Genomic DNA, 24987 nt, shown 5'->3' on the forward strand with positions numbered 1-24987 from the left:
CGCTCCGTCGCCTCACTTAAAGCTTTTGAAATATTCCTATAACTTCTGATTCTACGAGAAAAAAAGCCTATTTGAATTGGAAAGATCAAAGCGTAAAAATTTATCGTTACAAAAAGCGCGGCATGAACGTCCAAAAAGACGTCAGGCACTTATTATTTTAACAGAGCGAGTGTCTCGTCTCCTCTCTCATTCTATTTGTCTTTTCGATTGTTCCGGTGCATGGACTCCTCCATTACTCGGCACTGAAAGGAAAGTTTTGTATTCAATTTGGTATTATAATTCCCATTTGAAGTCGCCACGCACCATCGCGCCGACATCGGCTATGTAAATGGGCGTTTCCGGGACTTAGTCGCATTTTCGCCAAAAAAAGCGTTGAATAATTTCTCACTGAAAATTTTACCTGGAACTGAGATGTTTCATAAGAGTCCTCTTCTAGGAAGCGTACATAAAAATGTATACTGATATTGCCAATTTTGATATAGAGTTCACCCCCGTCATCGGTCATATAGACCGACGTCACGCATACAAGCCATAAGTTGAACATTTATTTATCTAACCACTTGCATCCCAGTAAGCTGTTCGGTTTGTGTAAATATTTCTGTGCGCTTACCTGACGTGAATTTTTATTCAGGCTCGCGCAGCCCCGGCGGGAGACAAGGAAACATTTCAGAGTTTCTCTTCAATTTAAAATGGAAACTTATCCCTCGGCTACCATAAAGTCTGCATTTTCCATAGAAATCCACGTAGCTCGGTGTATTCGATCCTAACCGGTGCAGCGGTGTCCACACTGAATCCTCCTGGATTTAGTCAGCGCGCATTGGCTGAACGGCGCCATCGAGAGAGTCTTGCATCTACCAACGTGCGACAGGTTTTATTTTACGAGATGTTTTGCGCGACCGTTTCGCAGATAATAAAATAATAAGAGTTTTACGTCGCCGCGTATTATGTAGCTTTTATGGCCCCCGAGCTTGGCTGGAGCGCTGTTATAGTGGCTTACGAGAGCTCTTGTGACGAAATAATTAACCCAGTGCTCGTATTAGACTCCGCCTTAACCCTACATTGACTACTTTTAACAATTTAATGTTCCCTTAAATTTATGTCACGTAAGAACGTAGGCACTAAACTCAGTACAAAGTAATACAATACCCAAAGTACCTTCATATTTAGTTGTTATTTCAAATTCAATTAGCGCTGTAACGAGATTTGTTCCTTATATTTGGCAAGGGTCAGCTCAGTTTTAATTAGGGAAAATGAATTCAGATCCCTTTGAGTTTACATTGTTACCCGCTGACTTAACTTCAGATCAAGTTTCAGACCTACCCACAATAAGTTGTTAGTAATCTCCTTCTAGAATTGATCGTATAAATCTTATGTTATTACCAGATATCGAGGATTGTAATAAAGTGGAGTGTTATGACGCCACGTGTTCGGCGGCTCGGAATCACAGACGCGATATAGGAGCGGTCCGAACGTCTATATTCGAGCGAGAGACAAGGGACCGATAACAGATTACCCGCAAACACGTTTTAAATTCATTTCCCGACCCGAGAGCCGATCGCTCCCCGATAAAATGTGGGGAGGGCCGGGTAACGGGGACATATTTACTTTGTCTCCCCGCGTGGCGCGCCCGCGGCCACTTCCCCGGTCAGGTAACGTTGCGAAGTGGCAAAATATTTGTCCTGGCCGTTACCCGTCTGTTCCGATTTAAGAACATTAGCTCCTCGCAAATCCGAGCTCAGTTTTAAGTCCATTGAGTCGTCGTACCAGACTGCAACCGGGATGCAGCGCTCTCTCCAAATAAATGAAAGTGAACTATCAATTTCAGATTTAAACTCCGAAGACATCTAAAGAGGTCATTTGTTCAGTGAACTCGATATTTGTAGCATTGGATTTCATCGGATCCTTGAACTTGAACCCGAATCAATTTTGTTTAAACTTTCGAGTTGAGAAGTCAGATCAGAACATATCCAGCTTATCATGAGCTATCAGCGTTAAACAAAGCTTACAAAATCACTCTATTACAGTGCGATATCGCAAAGACTCGTTCCTTTCAGCGTATACTGGCCAAATTTTGTCGTGTTAACCAATTCTGAAACTCGTTAACACAACTGTTGTTGTAACGGTGGGGCCGGCAAGTTGCCACTACGGCTAAACCCATTAGGCCGTCAAGTGCGACGTTTTGACGCCAGTAATTCTGACACAAGGCTTTGGAAGCGGACACTTTCGATGCTTTGTCCCTTCAGGCGGTCAGATGCGAGGCTACATCTTGGATCTACCTAATATTTCACTGCAGCTATACGGTCACATTTTACATTTATTGCGTTATGAATACAAAGTAATCAAAAATAACTTAAATTTGAAATCTTTGAAACGTATGAACGTAATAAAGTATTGACAGAAAAGTAAAAAGTTTCTTTGCTGAAGTTCATAGATTACTTAGTATCTTCTTGTAATAATGTTTCTGTAATCTAAGGGACAACTCTTCAAAAGGAAAGTGGGAGAATAGGGACCAAAAAGTATTTAAATCTCGGTCGTTTTTATTTATCTTTGCGGAGCGCCGTCGGCGGTTAAATATGAGGCAGTGCCCGTGCCCGCCGAGACAAATGTAAACAAGCGCCTTTGAACCACCAACCTCTGGATGTGGCTGCTCCCCAGAAAGTTTTCACGTCCAACTTAGATTGTTTTACGTCTCAGACACATATCCCTCATACTTTCAAATCCTAACTTCCATTCCATCACTTCCATCCAGACATCAATCAATGTACCACACATCCACACTGCCCGAATCCCGCGAGTGCGTTCCGATAATACATAAACATTTTCTAAACAAAACCGCGACAGCTGGAATTCCAAATTATCCCGTTCACGAAAATATATTATTTTCCTATTTTCTTATCTTCCTCTGTGAAATTTTAAGCGGCTAAAACGATTTTCCCCGAGTATCGGATTCATTGACGTAAATTGTTACCAAAATTTGTGAAATACGCTCCCTCTACAAAATGTGAAGAATAACAATCTCAAGTGGCATGCTTTAAATTTCGGATTCCTGCCTTGACAAAAAATATTTTCTGTGTAGTTTAAAGATGGCATACATAATCTAGTGGCGGATGTGTTTCCTCAAAGACTCCATATCAGCATAAGTCTTTCGACACTCTTTGACTACGTAGCACAACGACTAAAGGAGTGTCACATTTTCTTTGCGATTCCTATGCGACTGGTATCAAAATTTCAAAGCATCCATCGGCTTGTATTTGTTAAAAGCTATTGGGGCATGAATTTCTGATATGGAGCCATCGCAGACACAAACTGTTTTGTTTACTGAGAATATTGTAAGATTTATCAGCCCGTACTGAGATAAAGATAGGTATTATTGATATTATTTATTGGGAAGTTATGTTTAGTAACCGAGTCACCCTGATTTGTAAATATTAATTTAATTTTTCTTTTGATTTTCCTTGTTGCATCTTTATCTGGTTAGTTATTAATGTCATAAGTATCTGCAGTGATGGTAGCTATAGCATCTATGATTTATGAGTACTTATATTTATTTTCAGATAAGTATGAATTTGAGGGGTACCGTCCAATTAGCGGCACAACATCTAAGTGTTATGAGTGTACATAAATCCAAAATGAAATTGCAGAAGAGGTTTACGTACAAGGGGAGTCAAGTGATTCTACATATTTGTTTAACTGATGCTTCACGTGTCGATGTACTAAATCGGAGGCGTGAGAGGGCTCGAAATAACAAACGGAATCGCGGCGTGTATCGGGCTCGGCATAACATTTGGGACCAAAAGGAAAATATGAAAAGGCAGAATATTGCCCGACGAAATTACGATCGCTTTAGATTCCATACGACCCATTGAGGGGTGAATTGTTACCTTCGTACATTGCTATAAAGAATCTATTTGTTTTCCCCGAGTCAAGTGATATTGATTGTGTTTCCTCACAATATGAGGCTATGGTTGGAGGACCAGGCCTTTGTTGACGCTGGTTAATTTATCGCTCGGAAGTAATGTGATTATGCGCCGGTATTGATGTTTAATGGCTGATTTGATGTGTGATGGCAAATATGTGATAAATAACTATAAATATCGCAATCTTAATAAGCAATGTTATTTTACATCGTAAATGGATGAACAATAATTAATTAAAAATAGTAAAGGTACTTTCTTTCCCTTAGGAATCGTTAAATGTAGGTATAATAACAAAAACAAGCAAATTGCCAATGAAAACTTTTTGCAAACAACGTCATCAACTAATTAAAAAATAAACCGGCTTAAATCATCGCAAAAGGTACTATTAATCTCATCGCAAAATTTCATAACTCGCCTCCAACAAGCCCCGTGAAAGCTCATGAATACAAAGATTCCATGGAGCAAAATTTATAAAGGCGGCAAGTAAGCTCATACATATCAAGCAAATGTACGGAAGCGGCTTAGTGAATTTCGCGACGCCCCTACAAGTCGGCCGGCCTGCTCCTAATGAGAAACTATCAAACTCCGCCGCCACATTTGTCTTGTTAATGCTAATATTCAATTCTCCAGCGACGCTACCAGCCGAGCTTTTAGTTCGCCACCGCTTGCAGGCCGAGCGAAATTTAATATCAATTTATTACGTACAAACTTCATAAAAACTATGAAGCCCGGTAATCCGTGTGCATTTAATTTTGCTTAGCTTTACGATCCACATTATTATGCTAACAAAATACGTTTTCAAAACGGTAAAGACTTGTTTAAATGTTTTACACGAACACGTGCTGTTTGGAACACTCCCTCGCGATAAATAGCCACCATCAACATAATTCTCACAGTTACATTAGGCTACGTTCGATCCCGAGTAACAATGAGAAAAGCGGGGGCAAGATTAATTTTTATGAACAAACGCGTTTACGCCGTTTTGCGCAAAAACAGTACTTTTTCAACTCGTTACAATCATTAATTAGTAATACCACAAATATGTTATAGGCATAAATAGTTAGACAATTTCGTCGTCTAAATAGTTAATTGAGAAAATATTGCGATTAGTTTAGCATTTAAGAATTCTATCCAGATAAGTCCACACAGGTTTTGTAAATTTCCACTTTAGCGTCAGTTTACAAGCTGAAATTTTTATAAAAACACTGTGAAAACGATTTAACAAACATATATATCCTATAGCATAGATCCTTGGGCAAATAGTTATCTGAGAAAATTTTTAGATTTAAGCATTTTACACTAAGAAATCACAAATTAAAAGAACGTGAAATACCCAAAAATCAAAGTGATTTTTTCACCAATATTCTTCCTTTATTCAACACAAAAATAGCTTAATATAATAGAAGAATATCTTATCTAAAATATTTACTTTGAAATTTAAAATAATTCATTGTAATTTTTTTTCTGCTGAACATAGGCTGTATAAAATATTCTCAAAATAGTAAAAAACCTTTGATAATTTACTATTTGATAAAGAATTTACGTATTTATTATTGATTAGGACTAATGTATACCATTATTTATAATTATGGAGTCGGTGTTGGAAGATTTGAAGATTTTATAGTTTCCTTGAGCTGTCACTTGACAGCCTGGCATACTTTTACGATGGTGGATCAAAGTATTTTGGTTTGACTATAGAGCGTGAGAACACGCACACAGTCATAATTATTTTAGTGTGAATAAAACTAGCATTGAAATTACCTAAACTTGACATGCCACGCTAGACGTAAACGCTCTTAAGGCAATGGAACTGCGCCAGTGATTGGTGGCCGCCATTTAATACCCGTATGCACTCCTGTTAATCTAGATGTTTGTCAAGCTTCCTCTAGTTCTTTATAAAGTAATGAAGCTAATAAAACAGCGCCGATTGCTATAGGTGTATTATTTAAATCGCGCATGCAACTGAGCGTCGCTTTTAAATGTCGCCCTTTGTTTCTCTCAGTTTCCGTTAACTTTTATCGCTCAACTTTTCCCAAGACTAGATTAGTTTTACTCCAACAATATCGTAAATAGAGCTCCTATTGCCTCAACCGAGCGTAATGATACGATCTATCTTACGGCTTATAGTTGTGCCGCTCGCCGATGTTTAATTGAGGCTTAACAAGTGTGTAGTATGATAACAAACCGTAGTTTGCTGTATCGAGCCCGGTGTTAGGTCAACATAGTTCGGTTATCGTGGCCCCAAGTTAAAATGGTATGCAAGCTGCGCTCGACTGGCGGTTACCGCCTGACGTCTCTATTCATTACGGAGCAACCGGCCCTCGCAACTTTGTTCACACAAACTCGCAACTCCTACTTTCCCTATAAAGTAGAGTTGTGACAGCGAGTAATGTCTCCTTATATTGTTCTGGGGCTAAGAGGTTTGCCTCCTAGTTGTGATGAGAATTGTTAACTTTTACACTGTCTAGCGTCTAGTTAATTTATAACAACCGCGCTCTGAATTTTTAACAGTGCATTAGTCTTCGGGCGAATTTGCGTTAACGTTTCGAATCGAAGAAAATAGGTCGTTACAGTTTATTAATGACCATGGAAAGGTCTTAATATCGGAGTTCGGACGAAGAGTTTCGGCGTTAATCGATACTTGCGAATATCGATTATGAAGTTAGTGCGAAAATCATCGGGTGTGGGTGGGCTTGACAAATGTCGGTTATAAGCGCAGAACAAATTGGTGCAATCTATTACAGTGGCGCTGGCAGCGCTCACCCGACAAATATTATCAAGATCGTTAATTTCGACATCTTAGTGCGAGACGCTCCCGTGATTACAAGCGAGCGCATACGGCTATGATACCGCTTAACTACCGCACCATGCCCCGAGAACTAATACCACTAACTATTTTTGTAAGCTTAATTAAATATTAACTATCGGACGTAGTAATTAGTGCTCATATGTACACTGAACTGAACTTAGACGTATTTTCTCCGGTTTAGTTCGAATCTGAAACTAACTAACAAAAACTTAGACTTTTTATTTCCTTTTGAAATAGTTACGGCATTGAGAAAAACCGCTTTATAGTTTTTTAAGATTTTTCACTAGCCGTAACAATTATAAAAATCCAAGCAATTAATCCAATCAATTGAGTTAGCGTTCGATTGAAACATTTTAAGTCACCACTTTGCTCTTAATAACCTCAGACTTAAAACGACTTACTCTCTTTGTTAAACGACTCACGGGTTTTTAAAACCAGGCATTTATTGTTGATCCTCAACAAAACGAAACCATAATAATTAAACGGACCCTTGAACATTTTCAACCTTTCATGTAACGCTAAAAGTTATGACCTGGTAATTTTTTATGACCGAAATAGTGACTGACCCATTTCCCACTCGAACATGAATTGCGCAAATTCGCGTACATTTTTGTAACGATTCAATCCCGCCGAGTTACTTGTGCCCATAAAACATGAATATAAAATTGTGAGAGTAACACATGACTCTTAATGAAAAGTATATTATCTCACATAAAAACATTTTACGTTCGTTTTCAACGGCGGTTATTAAATTAAATCATAATTTACACACGCCAAGTTAAATCAGACTGTAAGCTCGTGAAATCGCAATAAAAATTATTAGACTCGTTACAGCTTTTCCTCGCTAGACCCTTTTTATTCTTTTTCATATTAGAGCCGTTCTCAGGAACAATGACGTCATAAATGCCGAAACGATTTTTCATTCCCATCATAAATGTTCACTTTCTCCATTTTATTCGGCCACTGAAACAATGTACGGTTGACGCGTGAATTTATTAATACTTTTATACGTTCCTCTTTATTACCTGAATTTGTTCCAATACCCACTTCTCTTATTAAACACTTTTTTCAAGCGCTTTACGTCGCAGCGTTTCAAGTTATAGAAATCATAGCGCTTCCGTTTTACTTTCATACAATGCTACCTTCGACAGCCATTATTTTTCAAAGTAGGCTGATGAATACATTAAAATACCTATACCTACGAACCAACCACGATATTAATTGTAACATTGGTAAAAATGTAATCACTTTTTGATATTTGTATTTGAAGCAGTAAGTGTTATTTCCCAATGTGCTTAGGTATGTTTAAGCGGTCTGATTCTGCAACATTATCATCCATAATATTTTCATTTACACCTAATTATACATTTTCATACTAGCACACACTACAATAATTTGAATAACAATTCAAGCTTAATGAGCTTCATAAAACACTTTCATCGATATTAAATCGATTAATTCCAGTTGAATAGTGTTAGTGAAACATAAACTTTTCATATGACGTCGATAGTGGGCCACCGATCGTGTTTACAGCCTTCATAAAAATCTCCTCAACTGACTTCAGTAGAACGCTCTGCCTTTTATTGCCACTTCTTGCTGTTATGACAATATTTTGTTATCTGATCTTATACTGTCATTAATACTGTTTGTTTATTTATCTAAATTGATTATTCTATCTATCATCACGGTAATCCAGGCCCAAAGTATGCTGAGCTTGAGTATTATTATGACTGTAGTCAAGTCAGACGATACATCTGGGTATTCTAAGGCTGGGTTGCATCATCTTTCTTTAACAGTAACAAACGTCAAAAGTCTGTCAAATTCCATATAAAAAACACCGGTTATGGTTGTAGTCACGGTTAAAATAAGGGGATGCAAACTCAGTCTAAGGCTGAGTTGCACCAACTAATTTTGACGGTAACTATGACGGTAACCGGTGTTTTTTGTATGGAATTTGACAGATTTTTTATGTTTGTCAAAGTTAAAGTAAGATGGTGCACCCCACCCTAAATGTTTATGCTTGTCATTCTAACTTCTCCCCAAGTGGGATTTGAACCAGTGACCGTATTTAAAGTCGAAGCTGGCAATATAATCATTAAGCTATACCTACATACAGTCGTCAAATGATTGATTATGATTATTGCATAACAATTTACTTTTAAATAGGAAACTGGGTCATTAAGAAGTCTGATTGTGAGATGTTTTAACAGAATTTAAAAGTAAATCGTGATTTGAAGAAGTCTATTTAAAATTGGGGTTTTACACCTGTATTTGAATTAAGTTTAGTACCTAACTAAATAATAATATTGAAAAGTACTCACTAGAATTACGACGCATCTCCCAGAAATTGTATTTTTTTATTGGGAATTAAATGTAGAGTGGGTTTGTATAAGCTAAATTATATTTTCAAACCTAACAGGCAATTCTAGTAAAACATATTTACACGCGTGGATTGATAAATTGTTTGCGTAGTACAATGAACATTATTGTGCAAAAAAACAAAATCCTCGCGGCAAAACAACAAACACAATCCATCGGACCCATCCCGAAATTTTCACAGAACATTTTAATATCACTAATAGATTATCCGTATTGATTCGCCACAATAGACCTGATACTCTTTGAAAACGTAAACGTATCATTCTGTCCGTACTATCTGGCAAAAAGGGCCGAGTTCGTGTGATCTAAGTAAACCTTTCATGTATATTTTATTCCCGATATTTTGATGGGGCCCTCGTATCACGTTCATTCAAATGACATATTGGAGGAACGTTTGAGCATGTACTGATCGAGAAAAGATCCACAGTTTTCTTTCGAGAGTAAAACCAAATACCATCAAGCGGAGAGCCAATATAAAGAATTGATTTTGCGACGATTCCAACATTTTTGCCAATACATTCGTAAAACCATTTGTTACACTTTGTGGTTTAGGAAGTTTCAATGTCAAAAAGTTTCTCGTTAAGCGAATTTAACGTTATTAACACAACACATCACAATTAGTGTTATCGCAGATGGGCCCTGTATTGTCACAGTCTTCATTATGAAGGCATCCGACATCATTCTTCATTAACTTGAAAAATTGTTATGGAAACGAAAACTGCCCTCTTTTCCAACACAATCCACCATTCTGCTACGAAATTTCCATCCTCGTTGTTTCTTTGTGGTGAAAAATGTTATTTAATTTCGGGCAATTATTACACGCGCTCTACGGAATTACTCTAAGGAATAGGACCCGCGGATGTTGGTTTTATTTTAGGGGAGCGGTTCCTTTTTCTACAATGAAAGCTTTATGCCGCAAAATGGGATTCCCGCTGTTAGCGTAATCTGTTGCTTATTGTATTATGTAAATTACGAATGTTGTTATAATCGCCGATGCATATTGCATAGCGTTAGCTGGGATAAGCCCGATCGGAAATCGCCTGAATTGTAGCACCGTTCCTATTTAATTCTGCGTGTAGTTTAGTAAAATGTTGATACTTCTTTGTAAGTTGTATAAAACATTGCATTCATATAAGCAAGTGAACGAACTTGCATAATTCAATTTATAAAATTTGTACCCACTAAAAACATTACAAAAATTTACATTATTTAGAAAAAATATCATTTTAATGAAATTCAGGCCATAAAATCTCCCTTGAGTTCAACATGCTAAGTAACTGTAAATAATGTAAAATATTGTTTGCAAACTTCAATTTGGATTCGCGAACGCCGTGAATGTCGATACGCAGATGATCACAGTTCGTGTTTATATTTTGGGGGAGAATGATGTTGGGGCTTTATTAAGTGTCTTACGTGAGTGATATCTGAGGCGTGGCAGGTGCGTCGCGATATTCCTCTGCGCCGTACAGAACCGTCCCGTCATTTGTACATTTGCTTTATTACTCTGGTGATTTATACCTTCGCCCGGTGTGTTTAACTGCTGAGGTCTGTCATTTCGCCGTCTTAAATTGAGATTGATCCTGGGATGTTGACGCCAACACTGGCTTGACGGAAAATTGTATATTTGTTTCATACCGTAATTTGATCTAAGCGCAGAAAAATGCTGACGTGCCCATGACTTGGGCACGTGTAAGATTAACTCGCGGAATTTCGTTTTTCGTTTCCTCTTTGTAAATAGGATTAGGATTTCCACGGATAACGACTTAGATAATGCGACAGATATTTACCCGTCAATCTGATGAGTCCAAATCTTCAATCTTCGCCGACCATTTTGGGGTCTTTAGTTTCGAGAAAGTCACGGTCGCCAAATTTATTTTATATTGGCTCGTTTATTTTTACTGCCTCTTTTATTTGATTGTAAATATTGTTTCTTTTTGTTACAGAGAGGCTCAGACGAGCTTCTTTCGCAGAGTGGCGTCACCGTCATGGCGCCCGCCGCTCCGCACCACGCCGACAATAACAACCAAGACTCCGCCGCGAAAAAGGTAAGAGTTTATGCTAATTATTTATATTAGTATCCTGCTTCTTCTAAATTAGGGCTGGTTGCAACCCCTAATATCACACCTGTAGCATCAGACATTATAAGCTAAGAAGTCTATTAACTATGTCACAACCAATGAGCAGTTGAGACTGAACGATTACGCGAATGACATTAATATGCCAACGCCCAACACTCAAAACAAAATATTTTTACACTTATTGAAATTGTTTAAGTAAAATCCCTTTTAATAAATAAATGTAGAATTTAGGGAATAACGAATCCCCACGGGTCGTTTATAATTACTCCGCTGCCTAAATATCAAATTGGATACGTATATAAAACATTTCACCTTTAATTACTTTCAGCGTCAATTAATTAATCGGCGGGGTTTTTAATTTTTCTCGTCTCGAAAACCACTCTTCTTCGGTTGCGTAATTAACCGAATAACGATTAATCGAGATAAAGCGATAAAACGATGGAATCGCGAAACCAAAATGAGTATTAAAATAAAAGGCCCCTCATAAAAAGCCAACGTGCTATAAAGGGGCTTCCCCGAGGACTCGAGGGCCAAATTTTTATTAATGTCTACCCCGACCTGCGATATCGGATGGATTTTTACATAATATATTGAATCAAAATGGAATTGATAATTTTCGGCAAATGAACTCAATAGATTTTTTAGGACAACGCTCGAATTTTTCTTTGGTTATTCCGCAACGGAATTGAATTTGGGAACATGTGTGACACTCGGTTGCAAAGTATTTCCCAAGCGGTAGCCCTGCAATGCGGCGTCAATAGGTTACGAATTATTTAAGTTTGCTGCTCAAGAAGAATTAGAAAAAAATAACAATTTTAAAAGGAAATAAAATGTTTGATCTTTGACATAGTATTAAAACAATGTTAAGGTATGTTCCAGAAAGATCTACCAATACATTTTGGGGCAACTATTCGTATGAATTACAGTCCTGGAAAAAACAGCCCTCGGGTCTGTTATTCGAAGAGTACGTCCACAGTATTCCAACCCGCGTTTTTTCTCCGCCAAACTCGAATCAGTGCCGCGAGCATGCACACGTCTATTCTTGTTTTGTACGGCAAAATAGGGTACAATCAACATGGAAGGAGTTGTAAAAAAATAAACAAGGTCGCAGTTTCGGGTGTTTCCCGTTGCACAGTTGTTTCATCGTGTATTTACATAAATACGCTGCGCCGTTTACGTGCACACTTTGTACGGTGCACAAACAGGCTCTTTGTTTGTGGAGCCCTGCTGCCCGTACCGACCGCTAAATGGATTGCATCATCCATTAAAAACTTGAAGTACAATGCAGTGTCATACTTGTGGCAACGGTTTTCACAAGAATACGAGCAAATGAGATGGTTTAATTTTGTATAGTTAACGAAACATTGTAGCCCGCTGTGAACGATGAAAGCCGCGTAGTCAAAGGGATGACTTCGAGTTAGTACTTAAAACTTAGTCAATCAGATCAAGGATATACACATAGTATCAACAACTGAAAAACACATTTCTTAATAAAAAAAACAACTTCATACTTCTCATTTTCATGGTAATTATTATTCATATCCCAATGTTCTAGACGTAAACAATACATTTCCATTTCTTAAGAAATTTTTTGCCAAGTAGTTTAGAGTCCCGACTCCCGACCTCCCAACCTTGAGAAATCATCTCGGGCCCCAACAAAAAGCACGTAAATACTATATTGAATAGGAACCGCGTCCTTGTATATCATTTACGTAAATTAAATAGAAATGAAGCATCCCGTCGAAAAGGAACCATTTTCATATTCTTTCGTGCAGCCAGTTTATTTCCCCGCTGTCACCGGTCATTATGTCACAGCTATTAAGAAAACGAATGAAAAGGACCTTAACAAAAATAAGTATGAAATTGAAATAACTAAGTAAATATTTTCTGGGTCGAACAAATTTCATTACTCGGCCATATTGAGTGTTTGTTGTTATGTAAGTACTTTTTACATCTTTTTAGATATTGAACTTACGACCTTAAACATTTGTAATGAAGAAATATTTTTTTCTTTTTATTTTTTTTATTTTAATTTTTTTTTATTCGGATAACCTACATACCTACTGAATTTTTAAGACAGAATTTATATTTTCGTGCTAAGGTGAAAAGTTACTGGAAAGTGTTTGCTTGCCGAATACTGTATTCCTCATGAGCAAACAAAATTATATTAATTTTTTTATTTGCAAATAATGTCCAAAAGATTGAGCATTTACCTATCTGAAAAAGAGTCCTAAAATGAAAATAATTATACAAAAGCACACCTTTAAATTTCCTACGCTATAAAACCCATAGAAGAAGTTAGTGCAGTGCAGCTAGTGCAGGCTTAACTAAATAAAACAACATAATGTTGTAACATAAGATGAGACAATGTTCCTCGAACTAAATTGTATGTAAGCAACATTCGTAATTAATTCCAAAGCGTATTCGACAACAAATGCACAAAAAGCCCGTCCTATTCCAGTAAAACAAGGTAACTGCGTTAGTTTCTGTGTTTTGCCGACCATTTACTCTCACTTGTTAGGGCGGCCAGAAAAAACACCGCAGTAATCTTAATTACATTGTGATCTCGTTACAGCCTGGCCTTAATTCATAATTAAATAGGGACGTGTCCCTGCGACGCTTATTTATTTGCTATTTTATGGTTTTGCGATTGCGGCCTTTTTTCCACTGCGAAAATTTAGGCTCTGCCTTTTTTGCGACACCCCTTTCTTCTTTGTCGCTCTGAATATTCATTTGGAACCCATCGGCGGAATGGCGACTCGTTTTTAAAAGTATTTTTTTATGTCCTCTCTTTGTGTTGTAGCGAACACCTCGTGCTGGGAAAATATTGAAGGAAAACACTGAGCAACTGCTTTTTACAAAATGTTTTATGGGAGGAACTTATCTCGCGGCAAATATTGTTTTGAGTATTTACCGCCAATGTAAACAGACGGGTGCCTCGGATTTTTACTTAGCAATTAAAATTAATAGACACTCCTTCTTTTTCTTGAAAAGATGCTCAACTTACAAGATAACAAGCGCTGAAATTTCCAATAACGGACCGTTTTCACTCAACCAATAACATATCAGACAAAGCACGTCTGCAGAAAACACACTAATCAACCCTCGTCCTCTTTGACCGGGTCATTAATGTCCAAATAAAGTAATTAATTATGTTCCCGTTTTTTTCCCTCATTTTCCTCTGACGTCGGCCTGTAAAAACGTAGAGAGGCCTCCACAGTGAAGATCAATCAAATCTGAGGATGCTGCCGCAGGGGCTACTTTCACCACTACTTAACCATTTACGAGCTCATCTCGAGTTACGACTGCGTACAGGTTGACTGTTTGTACTCGGAAAAGAATCGTCTTTTTTTACTTATTCACCGATGTAATCTCATTAAAGACTTTTTTCAGGAGAACAAAAGTAAATCTTGGTTGTTTCGAACTCCCTAAGGGCGGTTCGAGGCTTACAGCGATTTTATGAAGTTGCATTAAACATGTGCACGTATGTTGTAAAACTTTGTTGTCTCACTTGAAAGAAATTCATGAATAACATTTGCTATTCTTGTACTTCCATTTTAAATCCTTCAGCACAGAGGACGAAATTTCTCAATTTTTCGTTCACAACAGGAAGGATATCACTTAATATTTCACGTTAAATATCTTTTAAAAAGACAGCTTTTAAAAGTACATTGGCATATCTTGTTTTTTCCCTTTCAATTAAGCTTGTATCGAATCTATCGATTTTGTTCCCAGAAAATTCGGTAATCAATCAAATGATGCTATAAAGATATTCATTGCCCGGGCACTTACTATTTTACTGCTAGTTTTAGGGGCACTAAAACCATTTGGCTATCTTATTTTACGATTTTCCACCACGAGCACACGGAACGACCTATACAAACAAAAACTTATGAAACAAGTGATTTAGAACATTGTTTTACTGAGTGTGAGATAGACTTTTACTGCGACGGCTTAACCGTTATTTAGCCGTTTGCTAAATTAGATCTCAAAGAATTTAGTAGCAGAAACAATATAGCATTTTTTAAAGTATTTTTACTTATAAAACAAAAAGTAAAAGGTAAAAGTTACTAAGGAACTTCAATATTTCGTTTAGACTTTAGAGTAATCTGTATCAATGAGTGTATTTTTAGTTGAAGTTGCAAAGTGATTCGGCCCAAGTGGGGCCACTATTAAAAGTTTCCCGTCACAAAGTCGCCCCGGCCCATTCTTATGCATGAATGAATTAGCACCGAAGTGCGGGCTCTGGACCACGCCGGTTGTACAACAAGCTTGACACGGTGGAGTCGATCTCGTTGTAATACAGACTATTTTGCGACAGAAATATAAAGTCTGATGTGCTGTCGACTGTACATTAGTGGGACAATTAGCTCCTGTCTTATTATACATGGCGTCAATCGGGTTTGACTGTAACTTAATTGAGTTTAGTTACTGCATTGTAATAGCCATTGTTAGCGCACAATAGAATTTCTAACAGCTATAGAGGTATTTCCGAGGTCAAGCTTTATAAAAAGTAGGCCAGAAAGTTTGATACTATAATAATAAAATATCTAGTATAGTTATTAGCCTGGACTAGAGTATTTTTGTTTCTATTGTACCTATTTATTGTTAAATTGAAATATAGATATCTCAACAATAACAAGCTGCAATCTATTGAACAAACAACAAGTCTTAGAATACAGTACAACCTGCAAATACTTGAGCAAGTTTCAAATAGCAGCCTGTATCAGTGATGGTCGGCAATTTATTAACAATATTCAACGGAATTGCCAATTAAAAGTTGTACGATAGAGTTTCAGCGACTCCTGGTGTAATGCTTTTGAAATTTTAACGGCCGATGCAACTCTGAGTTTAGTATCAACAATCAAGTGTATTTCTAACGATGCTTTGATTTTATGTATCTTATTAAACGGGACTATTCCCACCTCTCGTTCCCACCACTGCAACTCCTGTGTAGCCAGGATCTACAGCTTGACCGCCACAAAAACCCAACCAATGAAGGTCAAGTTTGTCCCGGGGGAAAGTTAAACTGTCATTGGACCCGCAACGAAATTAATCAGAAGAACATAGGAGGAGTTCGAAATTAAGGTTCGACTTCCCTCCATTGCAAAGCGGATGACAGGTGACAAACAAAGGTTTTTAAAAACCTTTAAGAAAAAGATTATGCACCACGGACAATAAATTAAATTAAGGGGGCCTATCTTATGAGTAATTAGCAACTACCTGCCAATAATATTTTTCACAAAATCGCTTAAAAGCACGGAAATTTTTCCTTGTCGCGACAAGATCGGTGTAATAAATTGCGGAAACAGATGTATGTTGTATTGAATTAAGCATTATATCACGTTCATGTTTCCAAAGATCACACTCCCACAAGATATGATGGGCAGACTGCTCATGACAGACATCATCAGTGGAACACTCGCAAAAAGGAGACGGAACTAGTTTGAATTCGTGAAGTTTATGTTTAAAGTTGCCATGTCCCGTGAGGAACTGCGACGAGCAATGGTCGTATGTATCTTATTAATAAATTTTTACTTGTATATTTTTTGTTCTTGAGTGGCGACCACGAGCCGGAAGACGTAGCGTGGGCAGGCCTCCCACTAGGTGGACCGACGATCTGGTGAAGGTCGCGGGAGGCGCCTGGATACGAGCGGCGCAGGACCGGTCTTTGTGGAAACCCTTGGGGGGGCCTTTGTCCAGCAGTGGACGTCTTTCGGCTGAAACGATATATTTTTTGTAAAGAAGATGATAAGCTACTACATTGTAACTTAGTCATAACAAAAAGCACAATTAAAATTAACGGCGAACATACCAAACATCAAAATAGACATCCTTATTTACGTGCCTGAAAAAATGGTCCAAAATTTGACCTAGGTATTTATTGTTTATTGTACACACAAAGCGTGTCATTATTTGCCAGGCCAATCAAATTGGGCTGAGTAGAAATGTAATTGACATGGTAACACGAAATGTGATTAATTACATGTCTTATTATTTTCCTTAGAATACCATTATAGGTACAGATGAAAGCACATCAGGCTAAACACTGTGGCACCTTATGTAGTTGCAATAAGACCTATTTTACAACAAATAAGTTTAGTCTGATCGGCTGTTGACAAAGACTACGAACCTCCATCCTCTTGACTTTCCCTGGTACCTAGTCGTCTTCGCAAACTTTCATCCAGTTACCGCCGCTCCACTAAATCGCAATTATTAGTTCAAGGATTTCAATCAACTCGGAAAACTAAATGCACAGATCAATTAATATCGTTGCCTTTGGAATCTGCAAACATTGACTCAAGCTTATTGAACAAGGTGGGAAAGGACGGACTTTTCCGATTTCGATCGAGTGAAAAACGCTATATAATATTTTAAACTATTATGTTGCATTTTTTTTTTTTACTATAAAATTATCACTTCACGGGATTTATTGCAACAATATCTATTTTAACGGTAAATAATATTTACCCTCCCGACGTTTCGGCTCGGTTGCACGAGTCATGGTCGCGGGCAGACTGAAGAGATGCGGCGTCGTCTGCTCCGGTAGTTCTTATATAGGACAAACTAAGCGGTCTATAGCTGAAAGAGTCAAAGAACACATAGCGGCTGTAAAGAACCAACAGACGTGCAAATCTGCGATAGCTGAACATTTGTTAACTTCGGACGTTAATCACTGGATGGAACTTCATGACCCGAAAATCCTCTCAACTGACAGGCATTACCATGTTAGGTTGATACGTGAAGCCATTGAAATTAAAAAGCATAAGAATTTCAATCGAGAAGATGGATTTAACCTATCATCAGCGTGGAATCCGGTGATAACGAAGTACAAATCGCGTCCTAGGCCGTCTCAGAGAAACCCGGACACTGTTAGTGTAGTTTGTCGGACTGACTGTACCACTGACGAAAATATTGTGCAAATGCGGGTGGGTGAAGAAAACTCATCGCGCCGGAGCAGACGACGCCGCATCTCTTCAGTCTGCCCGCGACCATGACTCGTGCAACCGAGCCGAAACGTCGGGAGGGTAAATATTATTTACCGTTAAAATAGATATTGTTGCAATAAATCCCGTGAAGTGATAATTTTATTGAAAAACGCTAATCAGAGGGAAATACTCCGTGGTCAAACACAGAGTAGCGAGCGCATTATTTGTTTTGAAAACCACGTTTGGTTTAGTCTGTGGTGTACGGAAACTGATAATAGATGTTCACATCATGGTTAGAGCTCGCCGATAGGTTTGTAAATAATGTGAAAGCGAGTTTTCCGTCTCTGTTTTATATCATCGAAACACAAAAATTTCCTATTAAGATATTGCAGCACTTTTCTTGTAACATCGACGTTTATTTGATTAACGCATGGCAACCGGCTCATTACAAAAGACAGCAAAAAAAAAAACAATTTGCGTATCAAGCAGCTGATACCCGATTAAAGTATCCGAAGCGATCGATTTAAGGTTTTGATTGATGTGCTCATACGACGTTACTCTGTAGAAAGTGATATATTAACGTAATTCCAACGCTATAGTTCCAAGAATTCTATTTCGCGAACAGGTCCTTGACCTCCCTCAACAAACCGATTACGTGACTGCGTCCCTATACACAACACATTCGCTCTGTCAATGTCCACTTCGCTTATCCTGCCTACCTCTTCCCTGACAATGTGCGGAATGACCAAACGAAAAGAAATAGGAATGACAACTAGCCGTGTATTGTCATTTCTCGCGACGTTTGGGACGCTGGGGATTTTCTGGAGCGAACGCGAGGGAGCAATTATTGTGTAATTATTTTCATCTAATGATTAGTATCAAAAGCGTTTCAGCTCTATATTAATGCTATCTCTTGTAAATAAAATAAATACATATAGACAAACTTAATATCTATTTCTCAGTACACTTTCAGCTTGTATGTTATAAACACTATTTATACTATAAATTCCAAAACATGATTCTATCAATTTTGAAAAAAGTAAACAACACACGCACCACTTTTTCTTCTACCGTCCCGTTTACTAAATGCTACGTCCTAAGTCCCCGCACAACTATAAGTACGCAACAGTTTCCAGCTTACAGCAACTTAGTACTGAACGGCGCCTAAGCCATCCAAGGCGAGGCCTATGTCTCGCTTGACCTGGGCACCGCAAGCGGATTACTCGCCACGAGGGCTCTGTGTTTTGTCAAGATGTTTGTCGAGAGCCTCAACTGTAGGGTATAGGTATAATACTTGGTACAGGTAGCAAACGGTAAGCCCAATTTCTTGATATCTAGGTGAATTTTGATTCCGTTTATCACAGCTATTAAAACTTGCCAAATTGCTCCGGATATGGCAATAAAAACGTCCTAAGAGATACATAGAGCCCTAAAACCAATAGAAAAGTAAATGCGATAATGGATAAAATGACAAAACGCCTGTGGCCTCCACGCGACAAGTCACGTAGGGTCATTAAGCGTGTCGGTGGATGATATAGTTAATGACAGCGCGGGGGCGGCCAACTGAGAAATAGTGTTTCAATAAACACAGGCGACGCGATCACCGGGAAAATTGACCGATTCCCGGAAAGCCTCGCAGGAAAACGTCACACGATATCTCCATTTTTTCTATCCCAGCAACCAAGCCAAGATTTAATATTTATGGATGAAATGTGAGACGGAGCGGATGATTTAAAATGTCTGATGTGGAAATCGCTCCTCGCAGATTTTCTGACCCAGCGAAAGTAATGTCCTTCTTTACGTTTTACGTACCAGTTGTTTTCCTTCGCTAGAAGAAAAAATACCGAAATGTACCCTCAAGGTGAACGAGCGTGTTCCACGATTTATTCCTACCTTTTCGCCGGCGTGGAAAAAAAATATTTTTATTTATTTACTTACGGAGATTTGGTTCCTTTGATACCGATTGTTACAGGGTTTAGATTGTTTAAAATACCAATGCTTTAATGTTTTTTTATTTCGTAGATGCTCATTAATTATTAATGAATTGTTCGTCCTTTAGGCGAACAAGATTTTGCTACAAGACAAACAAGACATTCGAAAAGTATCAGAGAAACAACCTACATTCAAAGGCGAATAGATATTTAAGAGAAACAACTGAAATCAAACTCATTAAGAGTTGTTAAAGATTAAGATGTCTGTATGAGAACAGTTTACAAAGTAGTCCAAGTTGTCCCATACTTTTGCCGGAGCGGCCCACTTTGTCTGAACTTAACAAGGTCGAACTAATAGGCATTAGACTCATTTGTTACACCTCCACGCTTCGCCGCCCGCCAAAGAACGTAAAAAAGGGGGATAGATGGTCCACAACTCCCCAAATCTTGCTCAACTTGAACGTTGTCGGACTTTTCAGCTGACATCGTATCTTCTAACTTTATAAATGGAACCAATCGCACGTTTTATGTTTGAATTTTGTGAGTGTTTCGATTTTCCCGTTTCACCGTTTTTCATTATTTTTATTATGTCAACATGATTTGGTGACGTAAAAATGTCACCAGACAGGTTGCTCTTTTCACCTGAATGGAAAGTGGAGTGTCATACAAAGCTACAATATATTCGGGGCTCGCTCCGGCCCGCCGTAATCAAAAGGCTCTCTGGGGAACAATAGCACCCACATCGGGGTTGGGCCGATAAGCCCCGACAATTATACTACATCGACTTTTCAATTATCCAGGCGGCAGACAATGCTAGGTTTATTTATGTATATTAGAACGGTCATTTGCGAACCGCTTAGACTCGCCCGTTGCCGTTAATTGATGGTGCACGCTATGCCGGGAATTAGTTAAATACGTGTTGGCGAAATGCAACCACGGGACGACCGTGGATAAAGCCAAAAGGAAATTTAGGTCAAAAATACGATGTGTTTTTGTTTTAGTGGGAAATTGTCTCACGATGTAATTAGTAAATTAATTTGTAGGAAATTACAAGTAGAATAAGCAAAAAAATGCTTATTAAAACATGGAGACGAACTAAAGCAAAAAATAATATCAATGATGAATTTTAACATTGTTTACAAAAGTTCTAAAAGTTATATCATTCTAACATTTTTTCCGTCGTCTGCAGGTGAAACTGGAACAGAATGTGGGCAAGCCGTCCCGCGTCATCCACATACGGAACATACCCAACGAAACGACAGAGGCGGAGATCATACAGCTCGGCCTACCCTTCGGAAGAGTCACCAATGTGCTCGTGCTCAAAGGCAAAAATCAGGTAAAGCGTTTAAAACTTATTTTTATTATTGTTATCTTAATACTAAGGAGAAGGATCGAAAAACTTTTATTAGGTGCATGTAGCCTTTGTATTTTGATTGCGCTATTATTAAATACATAATCTAGGGCCAGTGTGCCGGCCTAGCAAGGCCATTTGTGACACCGTAGGATCTTAGAGGAGTGCCTCTGGAAATATTTTAACTATGGATTAAGAAAAGATAACTTATTGCGATAGTCTTCTGCTCCGCCATGACATGGACATAATAATATTCAGATTTTCCAACGTCCATACAACTGTTGAGTCCACAATATAGTGACCGGGTTTGGGTGGATACTTAGTATACAAAGAATTCATCAGCCATCTAAATATATAAAAGGAGAAACTGACTGACTGACTGACAGATCAACGCACAGCCTAAACGGCTAAACGTAGGCACTTGAAATTTGGAAGGGACGTAGCTTAGGTACCGTAGAGGTGCACTAAGAAAGGAATTCCCGAAATTCCCACGGGAACGGGAATTAGCGGGAAAAACGCGTACGAAGTCGCGGGCGGCCGCTAGTATAACATAAAAACAAAAAACTTACCTAAAACAAACTTAGTAATAGTATCAGTTTTTGCGTTAATGATACTTATACCCTTTATCTAATGCAGTGGTCCTTAACCGGTGGTCCGCGGACCACTGGTGGTCCCTGGAGGCATTCCAAGTGGTCCGCGAAGACATCGTAAGAAACAAGTGATGTGACGTGATGAGTCGAGTCAACACAACGCAAACGGCGCAGTGGGCGAGAAATCGACCTCCGCTTTCATAGGATTTGAAAAAAAATCATTCTTCTTCTCAAAATGACCTTACCTATACACCCACGAAGTTTGTCTAACCTTCCGTGGTCTCTGACAACACAGAAATTTGGTAAAATGGTCCCTTATGACTTAAGGTTAAGAACCACTGAACTAATGAGACATGAGGAATATTGTGTCGAAGTCTATCTCCACAACACATAGAGACAAGAACAAGCATAGCTGTTGTCACTCGAAGGCCGAATGGAATTGTGCGCGGTATTGTACCGTATCTGACCGGATATTATGGAGCTCTGTCTTCATCAGGCAGGGTAACAACCATTTCTGGTTAGAATAAAATGTGTGTTTTATTCATGACTGCACCAGCGAACTTCGTACCGCTTATGTTCATCATGAATATACGATTCTAATGGTGAAATATTTTTTCAGAGCCTATTCAAAACAAATTATAATATTACTTTCATCATCATCATCATCTCAGCCATAGGACGTCCACTGCTAAACATAGGCCTCCCCCAATGCTTTCCATGTTACCCGGTTGGTAGCGGCCTACGTCCAGCGCTTTCCTGCTACCTTTATAATGTCGTCGGTCCACCTTGTGGGTGGACGTCCCACGCTGCGTTTTCCGGTACGCAGCCTCCACTTCAATATTACTTTAGATTTATTTATTAGCTCTACGTTAAAAATACTTATTATCTACGCGGCACCTCTATCAATATTACGAACATGGTAATGAACATCGAGCACCCAAGTTTTTTACAAAAGCAACAAAAATGTACACAAATCGGTTTATTAATAATATGTGCCTAACAGTACAAACACAGAGGAAGTGGAAAGAGATTTGAGTGAAAATTATCTGTATGCTTAACAAAGTGGAACCAGAGTCATCTAGGTGGAGCAATATTTTCCTTAACCAGTCTGTTCCGTTAAGCAAACAGCAATAAGCCTGGGAGTGCAGCTAGCCTTTACTTAAACATACATGGGAGTCTTGTAATCCAGCGGGATATTATTTTACAGGAAGACTTTATGGTCGCGATCGTTATGAGCGGTTATTAAGTTTTCTTGTATTAAAAAATAAATTTGCCGTTTCTTGCGATGCTAAGGGATGTTATGGCTGCTGGAAAACCACTTTATTTTTGTTGAGGTTTAGATGATGCTCACAGTTAAATAGTTCTTATAAATACCCGGATAAAGATTACGAATGAGCGTGTGTGTACTTAGCACAACCTGCATAGAGCTACCATTTTTATTAATGGGTCATGTGAGGATCACAATTCTTAGTTATCCTACAGGACTTTGATATGTTTAGACGGACAGATACAGATATGTTTCACTTTGGACAGAGACAGATACGATGCAAATCAAAGGTAACGTGACGTTTTCTGCTGCTAAATGGGCTGCTTTTGCACTTCTTATGTCGAAACATCACTACTCAGTAGAGCTTCAATACTTTTCTCGGCCGCGTGCGACTATACCGCCGTTTTACCCACTCCCAACGTAGCGGCTAGTTAAATCACAGCTAGGCCTCGAAAAAACATTTACCCTCATTTAGTAAATTAGCTCGGCCATGTAACAGCAGTCACAATGGACGGCGCCTGCGTCCGGAAGCACAACAAGTGGGTGGCGCGGTCGTCCGCAAATAGGCCAGTCGTGCGAGCCTACCTACTTGCCTGGTGTTTTATTTTACCTATAGTTGGACCTGGTTAACTGCCTAGTTATCCATCCCTGCGAAAACTGTTTTGCCGGAATTATCTTTGGGCTAAAACTCGCGCCGATCACTAATAGCTCGTGACATCTGACGAATGGAGTCATCTCGTCACACTCTCAAAATGATGCAATCTTGTGAGTTGTGACCGAACTGGGTATCGTAAAGACAGCCAATATTGGGGTCAATTTCCTTAGTGTCATCTTTTTGATTAAGAGCATAGATTGAGTCGTTCGTGTCAGCGAAATCAGGTCCACTGTTGGACAAAGGTTTCCTCTAAGGATTTCCACAGCGACCAGTTCTGCTTTACCCGCAACCAGGTAATACCCGCGACCTTTCACCAAATTTTATTTAGACTGAGCACGAACTCATTATGTAAAATGCTGTAGATTGTCTTCAAATACAAGTTACTGTAAACAATAGGAAACTTCTTAGGCCTTACAATGCAGAATTGCAAAAGCGCATGGTAGGTAGCCATGTATCACACATCCATAACTCCCGTCATTGCGGCTTATTTCCTACCTGTCTCCCGCTTACAATGAGTTACAAACAGAGCACCGTTCAAGCAAAATCAAGCACTACATTAATAAAATAAAGAGTAAAATTGGTTGGTCGTCCGCAAATAGGACGGCGGCAATCGCGCCGCACGCTGCAGCCTGCCTACTTGTCTTCCGTTTTATTTTACTATACTAGTCAAGAGCAGAATAAAGGCGAGGCAGATCGAACACTATTCAAACAATTTATTGTGAAGAACAAAACGATTGTATTTGCCCTGGAGATTTTTCAAATTGGTCAACAGCGTCTAGACTTTTTGCTCGTTCTACGAAAATAAACTCACTATTGAATTTGTTTTCTACTTTAGAAACCTTAAAATAAGTTTAAAGTTTTTGCCAGGGTATATTCATCTTTCATTTTACACGTCATACAAGATAAATGGGTCAAGCGCAGTGCATAAATAGCCTAATTGGGTGTAAGCTGGAAAACATCATGCTACTCGTACCTCATAAGTACGTTTTCAGTTTTCCATTCGTACCAAATAGGTTTCTATGCTACCTTTGTTTGTGAAAATTCCTGGAATCTTCATACTTGGTGTGAGGTTAGTTTATTA

At 38.6% G+C, this 24987-nt stretch overlaps 1 protein-coding gene across 1 annotated transcript in view; it reads left to right on the top strand.

Annotated features, from left to right (window-relative positions):
* Positions 1–21379, top strand: part of LOC114366026 (polypyrimidine tract-binding protein 3-like) — a gene marked incomplete at its 3' end in the record, with an annotated part of 55252 nt that extends 33873 nt beyond the window's left edge. Inside the window, exons 2-3 of the mRNA XM_028322788.1 lie at positions 11049–11150; positions 21233–21379. Coding sequence (XP_028178589.1) covers positions 11049–11150; positions 21233–21379 — 249 coding nt within the window. The remainder of the gene's footprint in view (positions 1–11048; positions 11151–21232) is intronic.
* Positions 21380–24987: the final 3608 nt, after the last annotated feature.

This window comes from Ostrinia furnacalis, unplaced genomic scaffold (genome assembly GCF_004193835.3).
Source record: "Ostrinia furnacalis isolate ACB-3 unplaced genomic scaffold, ASM419383v2 OfSCF0508, whole genome shotgun sequence".
Taxonomy (NCBI): Eukaryota; Metazoa; Arthropoda; class Insecta; order Lepidoptera; family Crambidae; genus Ostrinia; species Ostrinia furnacalis.